The sequence below is a fragment of the Macrotis lagotis genome, chromosome X (assembly GCF_037893015.1).
Source record: "Macrotis lagotis isolate mMagLag1 chromosome X, bilby.v1.9.chrom.fasta, whole genome shotgun sequence".
NCBI lineage: Eukaryota > Metazoa > Chordata > Mammalia > Peramelemorphia > Peramelidae > Macrotis > Macrotis lagotis.
The window spans coordinates 217,189,272-217,199,062 of NC_133666.1; the positions used below are offsets into that span (position 1 = coordinate 217,189,272).

Below are 9,791 nucleotides of genomic sequence, written 5' to 3' on the forward strand. Positions count from 1 at the left end.
GTATGTAAATGTGTGATTTGTGCATATCTGTGTTTGTGTGATAGGAAAGGAATGGAGGTGAATTTATGGTCTATAAGCAAAGTTCTGGGAACATGTAGTAGGGGATGTTAAAGGTTTAGAACTTGGGGGTTACCATTTATTGGGCCATTAGTGGAACTTGACTGCTACTTAGTAGAAAAAATGGAAGAAAATACAATTATACTTTCCACAAAACAACTTTCCCAACATGGCTTCTGTTTATCTTGAGTTGGCATAAGAAATTATATGGAAATTTTTAAGGAGTTTTGAAGAAACTACAAATGATATAGAAAAAGTTTAGAACCCAAGAAATGCATCAAATATATGCATAGTATAGCATAATATCAACATATTTTATCCTTTGAGGCTATAATAATTCAGATTTTTTCTTTGGTACAAAGAGAAGGTCAAAAAAATTAAGCATATCCAGGTTTCAGGGACCCTATGACCCCTGTGATGTGAAAGAGATAACTGTATAGTTTATGGAAATCTACACATTTGAATGTATGTATAATAGTAGGGGGAAAAAAAGTCCATGGATTGATATTTTGCCAGTAACACGAGAAGTCCCACCATGTATACATAAAGTGACTCACCGTGGCAAGCCTAATCCAGTCATTTGTTCCTCTTAAGGAAGACTATGAATTACCCCCTGACTCCTTATTCAAATGGATGTATGATCCATTTTTATAACTGGTCAAATTGCTTTTGCAATGGATAACCCAAAATTACTTTATGCAATTTAGAGAAGTTAGTGATGTTGTGGGTAAGAAGTAATAAAATATAATTTGATAGAAAACTGTCCTGGCAGTAAGAAAGAACTGGGTTCAAATCCTATCCCTGACATAGTGGTTGTGCAACCCAAGGTAGGGCATTTCAGTGACCCAGGCAACTCTAAGTTTATAACTATAGAGCAGCAGCCACACTTCATTGGAAAAAGAAGTTTCCTCATTGAAGGAAATGAATACCAATATATTATATACCAATGAAATTATAAGTTTGTAGTGGAAGGAAAAGAAATAAAGCTACACTGTGAATTTTCTAAATTATTTAATACTTCTGTACTTCCATGAAGTGAGACACAAAGGAACTGACTTTCTACTCCTCTCCCTAACACAAAACAATGTTCATGATGCACAATCATAAAGAAAAAATGAATCAGAACATCTGAACAAAGAACCTTTGGGAATTTAAGATTTTTTTAACTATTCTTCAAGCACTTACTGGTGATTTTTTCTTTAGAATATTTTCCTTTAAACTAGCCTAGACTGGAAAAAATTAATGAATTTACTCAGCATGTATAAGAGTTAGAAATCATTTAGGACATTTTCTCACATCTATTCAGAATTTTTATCAAAGTAAATTTATAATTACTATCTTTTTAAAATTCTTGAAAATAACTTCTCTTTTTATCATAAAGCACTTTAATGTTTCAACTTAAAAATAAAGCATCTAAGTTTTCTGAAATCATGGTTGGTCATTGCATCGATCAGATGATGATAAACTATGTTAACCTCCTGACAGAGAGATGATGGACATGAAGTGCAAAATAAGACAAACATTTTTAATATTGACAATATATTAGTTACCAGGTTTTTCTTCATTCTTTTAAACTGTAGAGAGTTTGAGAAAGGGGAAAAATATTTAAAAAAATAGAATGAAATTTTAAGAGATGAAATATAGAAGTATCTCAATCCTTTGAATATAGCAGAGAAGAATAAGTTGAAGTTGATAGTGTTACAGAAATGCCATTTAATAGTTGTATGACTATTATTTATTTTATAGTTAGTTTTCAATATATTATTTCTTAAATAGTTTTTTAACATTTTATTATAGAAAATTATTTTCTCAAAAAAGTTTGCTATTTTCTTTTGTGCCTTTCATTGTATGTAGTACTAAAGTTTACCTCCATGGGAACACACCTCCAATTTTATGATTAGAGAGAAAATGTGATCTATTTCTAAAAATTGAAGTCAAATTTTTAACAATAAATCAATTCTACAAAGTAAAGCTCACCTAAAGAGTTCAAATGTTCAATTTTCTAGGCAACTAAATATTATTGGAGGTGGGTATACCTGAATCTGAAGACAAGGCTGTTGCATGTAATTTAAATGAACTCATATTTCCTTCTTACTGCATAAAAATACATGTTTCTAGATTTATATTGGAAATTGTTTAACAATGATCTTTCAAGGAGGAAAAATGTACACAAGACATATTTTTAGTTTAATCTTCATTATTAATATTTTCTTCATCACTTAAATCTAGAAATCAATAAAATCATAAATCAAATCCTGATTTGTAGCATTTGTCTATATCTGAGGTATAAATACTTATACTGAAAATTTTACAATTAGTTCTTTAGGCTTCAGCAAATCCTCCATATTTCTATGAAATATTATAATAAGGTGATAATTATGAGCCTGAAAGACACTTAAGGATATTTTTTGAGGAAAGCAATGTCAAACACATTCAGAGTCTATCACAAATAATATCTGTGCTTATTCTTTAGTCTGGAAGAATTGAAAATGAAGGAAGAATTGTGAACTGGAAACTAATTTTGCATGGGACTTCCACCCAACCAGAACACATGAAACAGCCCCGTGTCTATACTTCTTATAATGCTGTGCAGAATGACAGAAGAGGGGTGGAGAAGATGGCTGATTCTGTTGAGGTCTGTATATGTCTCTTTTCTTTGCAAATTGCTATGCAGCTACTTTCAAATTACTTATATGGTATACTATTACCCCAAAGGAATAGTGTGGCCTCCTCAAAGTGGCTCATTTATAATGAGGGTCTATAACTTAGGTATCTTGGAAAACCCTAATAATTTTCTTTAAAAGAAAACATGTTTTTTAACTGTTAGGTTTCTGTATTATTCCTAGCTCACATTCATACATCACTTCAAAATTTCTAAATTATTTTCTCCTCAAAAAAACCTTAAAGGTAGTTAATATAATATTATTGCTCTTATTTTTAAGGAGAACATGAGACTCATATAGGTACATTGAGTTTCACAAAGGTCTAATGATTAATGTTAGAGCTGAGTTACAGCTCAGGTCTTGTAGTTCTAAGCTTATCATTCTTTCTTATATACCATACTACCTTTCTCTCCTCTTTCAAACATTTCCTGTTTCTACTGACTCCTAAGTTCCCTGGGATTCCATTTATCATAATGACTTTTTTAATCTATCTATGTATGAAATCTCCCTCTTCTGAACCCAGAGCACTAGGTATGCAATTTCTATTTCATCTATTTTATTCTACTTTATATTTAAGTTATTTAAATATTTGTAAATCCCTAAAATAATGTGAACTGATGTGAATGATTAATCCCCTGCTATTTGTCCCTCACTGGACTGGATAACAGGAATACAAAGTTAAAGCTTTTGCTGGCCTCAAAAACTTTAGCTTCTATTGAGGAAAACAAAATGTATTCGTGTGATTATATATATAAACCCAGAACTGGAAGACACTTTAGAAACCTCTAGTTCGATCCCCTCATTTTATAGGGGAGAAAATCAGTGCCTAGATATATGTGAAGTGACTTTACCGTAGAATGTAATTGGAAGTGGTGAATAATGGAAGGGAACAGAACTGGTAGGAGGGAGAATTCCCAAAAGAGCTTACATAGAAAATGGAGTTTGAACTAAGATTTGAAGAAAACTTGGAATTCTCAGAGACAGAGGTAAGAAGAGAGTGCTTTCCAGGCATAAAGACCAGCTTGAAGGAATATTATCATGTATGAGAACTAACAAAAAGGTCAGTGTGACTGGAATAAAGAATGTATGAAGGGACATAATAGATAATAAGATTGGAAACATTCATTGGAGACATATTGTAAAAGATTTTAAATACCAAACAGCTTAAATAAAATTCAATATTGAAAGAATGACTAATTAATAAATTTGCTATTTTGACACCCATTTTTCTTATTTGAAATTCAGTTCCCATAATATTTTATTATAAGTGGTAAAATTCTGTAATAAAAACATTTTGAAAATTATGAAGTCCTAAGATTATTATTATACTTCTTCTCCCATGAGGGATGATTGTAAATTTTTTTCACTTTTGTATCTCTTTTAGTAGCGTTAGCTTAATTGAACTAATAATAATATTATTAATAATGTTTCAAGTTCTTAAATATAGATATTTAAGAAAGTCCAAATTATAATGTTTTTAAATGGTTTAATTAAAGAACATACATACCTAACCCTGAATTATTCCTTTTATTCTATGCAAATAAATGCTTTTTTACAAATGTATTACTTTAGATAATTCCTTGAAATCATCAGATTTTGTTTTTTAGGTATTTTTTGCTTTTGTTTTTGTGAGGCAATGGGTTAAGTGACTTGCTCAAAGTCACAAAGGTATATAAAAATAAAGAATCTGAGGCTGAATTTAAACTCAGCTCCTCCTGACTCTAGGTCCTCTGCTCCCTGAAATCATTAGGTTTTATGACTCTTACAATCCTTTCTAAAGCTTTATCATAGCTAAAATAAGAATTGTGGGATCCACAGAGCTTCTTGTTAGCACTAATTTCTTTTATTATGGCATTAAGAAAGGTCATCTTGCTTTTAAAGATTGTACCAATTTAACAGAGTAGTTTACAGTAGGAGCAGAATGAGGCAATGAGAACAATACTAGATTTAGAATTAAAGGATCTATATTTAAATCCCAATTTTGTTATTTACTCACTGTATGATGTGGAAAAGTCACTTGGCTTCTTTGGCCTTAGTTAGCTCATCAGTAAAAAGAGGGCTTTGAACTAAATAATTTCTAAAGTCATTTTCATGTCCAGTCATTTCAGTCATGTCCATCTCTTTGTGACAGATAATGGAGTGGTTTGCCATTTTCTTTTCCAGTTCATTTTATAGATGAGAAAACTGAGGCAGAGTCTTAAGTAACTTTCCAAGATCATACAGCTAGTAAGTGTCTGAGGTTAGATTAGAACTGGGGAAGATGAGTCTACCTGATTTCAAGTTCAGTGCTACTTCTACTGCTCCATTTTTAAAGACCTGTGGTAATGTTAAAGTATATATAATGTACAAGATGTCATGTTGGCAATAAGGATAAAAAGATAAAAAATAATAATGCTTGAATTTATTAAGAAGTTTATAATGTGATCACAGGATCAGAACAAAAGTCTGATATGAGATAGAATGAGATAGGGAAAAGGAAAAATTCAGAATAGTATTGTTGGAAATTTTGAGGTGAGACCATTTTTCATCCATATAGCTTCTGTTTTTAAAATGTTTTTAAAAATCAAAATACCAATGACTACTCTGTGGTGGTTTTGTTTTGTTTTGGTTTAGGACCAGGCCATGGAAAATCTCCATGGAAGTCCCCAGCCCTCTAAGAGCTCTACTACCCCCAGCAACAGCGACAATGACAAGATGATGGAGAAGACGCCCTCCAGGGCCATGCTTCAGCTCCTCCAAAGTGCTTTCAGCAAACAGGGAGTCCCGAATCAAACACCAAAGGATCAACCAGATGAAAAGCTAAAGATCCCATATGAACATTTCTATCAAGCTCTGGAAAAGTTAAACAAACCATCCCAGTTAAAAAATGCTGAAAACAGTCTGTATAGTGACTATGTGGACCTTTTCTACAACACGAAACCTTACAAGCACAGGGATGATCGGCTGCTGCAGGCTCTGGTTGATATTCTGAAGGAAGGGAATTAAAGTGAGGTGATCTCCTAACTTGGAAATATTCATTCTTCCTCCCTTCTCTTATATCCTGCCTGTGACTGATGTAGGTTTTATGTTTTGTTCATATAATTATGTCCTTGCTTCTCATTGCTGACTTGTACATGCACACATGCACATGAACATACTAAGGTTCACATGTGCTTGCACAGACACATACACATATACTCATACACACAAACACTTGCACACAATTTAATACATAAGAAGAGGGGTTTGCTTCCTACTGAGAGCCTAGCTGTACTAGGAAGAGTCAATAAGAGCTCTATTTAAAATATGGTTTCACAAGTGGAGTGTTGTTTTTTCTTTCTGAAATCAAAGTCCATTGGTGTTTCTCCCATCATATCTAAAATTCACTCTAAGCTGCCTCTCTTTTCCCATTTTCATTTCTCAAAAGAATAATAATAATAATAATAATAATAATATAAAAAACTCTGGGCTACAAAACATTAAAAAACAAAACTGCTGCAAAACACCAGGAGATGTGCCTACAGCCTTTTCTCTGTCCCTTCCATGGCTGTTTCCTGTCTAGAAATGATTTTTAGGATTGTGGTTCTTAAAACTAAAGGGCTCCCAAAATTATAAAAAGTCACTTAGGATCATAGATTTAGAACTGGAAAGGCCCTTAGAGATCACTTAGCCCAAGCCCTCATGTTCCAGTTGAAGAGCTGAGTCCTAAGGCCAACCATCCTGGTGGTTAAGTGGAAGAGCCAAAATGGAAGCTGACTTTTTTTTCTGACTCTTATAATAGTCTAAAATTTCAATGCTCCTTCCATTGTACCAGAAAAAGGAAAATGAATTAAGCATGCAATTATTGTGTAACATTGAGACACCGAATTGGGGCTTGATCTGGATTATTTATACCTGACACTTTATGTAGTATTGGATTAAACCAGTATTGGATTAAAATTTAGTATTTTTCCTTCTTGGTTGTCCTTAATCTGAATTTTTCCCTTTCTTTTTGTATACCCCTTTCTCAGAGCTGCACTTTCAGCTTAATAATGTTCTGTAAGTGAATTTAACAAAGCAAAAATCAGAAAATAATTCTGAATAAGGACAGCCAAGAAAAAATACTACATACACAAATAGGCTAATGCATTACATGAAAGAGGATTTTCTGGTTTCTGAAAATGTCAACCTGCTCTTTGGGCTCTAAGGCCTTTTTCCTACTCTTTCTGTTTTTGTGCTGACCCTCATTCTCATGATTAACTACTTTACCAAAGATATTAGGCATGAATAACATTATTAAAAGGAAAAAATATATAGATTTTCAGATTGAATTTACACATTACAAAATAAAGATGAGAATTTGCTACATACATAATTTAAACCATATCTGTGAAGAGTCTAACCAGATAATTTAGGAAAAAAAAAAACAATAAACAAAAACCATCCAACAACACCAAAAGGAACCTTGATAAGTTATCTGAATGGGCATTTGCATCTCTGTAATAGATGCCAATCCCTCCTTCACTGTTTATGTGCACTGAAGACTTCTGTTTGCTTCTTGTTGCTATTTGTAATGCTCCCTATCACTTAGTAAGTAATCCTGGGATTTTAAACATGTGCAGATCAGCAAGCATTGTGAAGGTCTGCCTGATTCCATAGTTTGCCAAATGACCTTCCCCTTCCCTAATCCACCACTGGATTTGTGCAGAATGAGGAAAGTCAGGATGCAACTCTGATATGATCGTGATGCTTACAAACTGTCTTGCAAAAAATAGAATGACCGTCCTGTCCTTGGAATTTCCATGTATTATCTGATGTGAAGTGATGTGTATAGTTTTGACAGTTGAAGCAAATCAAAGACAAATAGAATGTTAAAGCTGGAAGCAACCCTGGTGATCATCCAGTCCAATGTCCTCAATTTATAAATGAGGAAACTGAGACCCAGGGAGGCAAAGGGACCACTTGCCTGTGGTCACACTCCTAACAGTGTCTGTACTAGGATCAGAACTCAGGTCTCCCTGACTCCCAGCTCAGTGCTAATGTATGATGCCTTCTTGTTAATCATGTTGAAAAATATTAATTCATTGTTAAAATCTCAACCACCTCTTGTGCTGTGGCCAAAGGTTCCCCTAGTGAAGCTTTAATATGAAAACCACATCATGTTTGAATGTTTCCAACCCAGAGTGTGTTGTATAGATGTATTTTTATTGTTTGTCTTTCTTGGTGCCTGTGTAGGTTTTTGTGAAAATGTAAAAGAGGAAAATTATAAAATGTTTTGTCTCAGAATTTTAAATTCTATTTTCTTTACAGGTATTTATAATATATCAAAACTTTTATCAAACATGCAGAATTTTGAAAGGCACAATAAATTATATTAAAGAACCATATGTTTTCTTGAGAAAGAGAAAGTTTCATCCAATAAAATATTTTTCAAAGGCATGTTCCTCTAGCAATGATACCTACATGTATGTGATGTGATGTTACAATAACTTGTCTAATAGCATAATACAATATGTCAGCAGAGTCCAGAGTGTGTGGTTGTAACATTTTTGAAGAAACTTCAAAATGAAGCCCTGAATGTATTAGCCAGGAAATTGCAAATATACTTTTAAATCAAAAGAGTAAATGATTCCCTCACTGAGTCAAAATATTAAGATGTAGGTATGATAGAAATAATAATAAAATGACCTAATAGAACTGCCCCTTTCTTACTTACTATGAGGTTAAAGGGGACCAGCAAGAGAAAAATATATCAAGCAAAAAAAAAAATAGACATTAGAGATCCTCTGGTTCAATCCTCTCATTTTAATCATGAGAAAGCTAAGATCTGAAAGAGTAAAGATATTTGCACAAGGTAACAAAAAAACAATGATCTGGTTGAATCTACATTAAGAATTCAGTTTCTTTTAGAGTAATTGGTTTTTCATTTCTTTGGGATATGTGTATATGTGTGTGAGTGTGTCATGTATATACATGCACTCAGGTGAGCAATCAATTTTACTTTTATCAACATTTGAAATTCAACTTGGAAATAATTATATTTTATTTACCCAAACAAAGCCCAAAATGACTCTGACAACAATTAATGCAAATCATTCACTACTAAATAGCCTGACTTCATAAATTTATATGCAGAAACAAAATTGACAGTGAATAAAAGTTTCGTACCCTGATTATTTACAAGCAGCCTGCAGGAAGAATTATGGTATACTCCATGTCTGTTAAATCACATGGAGGGTGTAGAAAAACAGGAATGCTATCTATATCACAGAGCTAGGGACTAAATCAACAATGATCATGATGACTATTTTCTTGCCACTTTTAGACCAACAGACAACACTGGTGCTCTCAGACTCAGGACTAAAGAGATGAAAATTTCTTAGCTTGTCACATTTACATTGTGTGAATTCAAGAATCCAATTCCATTGGCTACATTATGCCTAAAGACTACTTTGCCTACACTAGTACAATGCTAAAAATTTATCACTGGTTTCTTTTTAGAAGATGCTTCCCTGGAGAGTTAATATTTGTGTGTGTGTGAGTGTGTGTGTGTGTGTGTGTGTGTGTGTGTGTATGTATGTGTGTGTGAGAGAGAGAGAGAGAGAGAGAGAGAGAGAGAGAGAGAGAATGAATGAGAAGATGAAATTAGAAGATCTGCCAAATCTTAAAAGTCAGGGATTCAATAAATTAATAAACTTTTATCAATTAACTATTATTTGCTCAAAAGCAGATTCTTTTATATATATTATATATATACACATATTTATATATACATATATATATATATATATATATATATATATATATTTGCCTTCAAGCAGATTAAATTCTTTTGGAGAAGCAAGCACATATAAATATATACAAGACGATGTGGGCTTAGGGGGATGGGGAAAGAGACACTAACACATATAGGAATCAGAAATGGATGTGACCACTGAATTGCATTTTAAAGGCAACTACAATATTAGAATTCTAATAGCTGGAGGCTAAGATGGAATGTCTACTGAAAGGAAAGGGAGGGTGGAGGGATACAGACCAGGCAAAGGAGTGAAAGCAGGAGAGGGAATATTGCAGGAACAGGAAATAGACTCTTGCTGAACATCAGAGTGACTG

The 9,791-nt window shown here is 33.1% G+C and overlaps 1 protein-coding gene across 1 annotated transcript in view; it reads left to right on the forward strand.

Moving 5' to 3' along the window:
• Positions 1–5,705, forward strand: part of LOC141498968 (neuroendocrine convertase 1-like) — a 48,153-nt gene extending 42,448 nt beyond the window's left edge. Inside the window, 2 exon segments of the mRNA XM_074201975.1 lie at positions 2,531–2,692; positions 5,334–5,705. Of these exon segments, the coding sequence (XP_074058076.1) occupies positions 2,531–2,692; positions 5,334–5,705 (534 nt within the window).
• Positions 5,706–9,791: the final 4,086 nt, after the last annotated feature.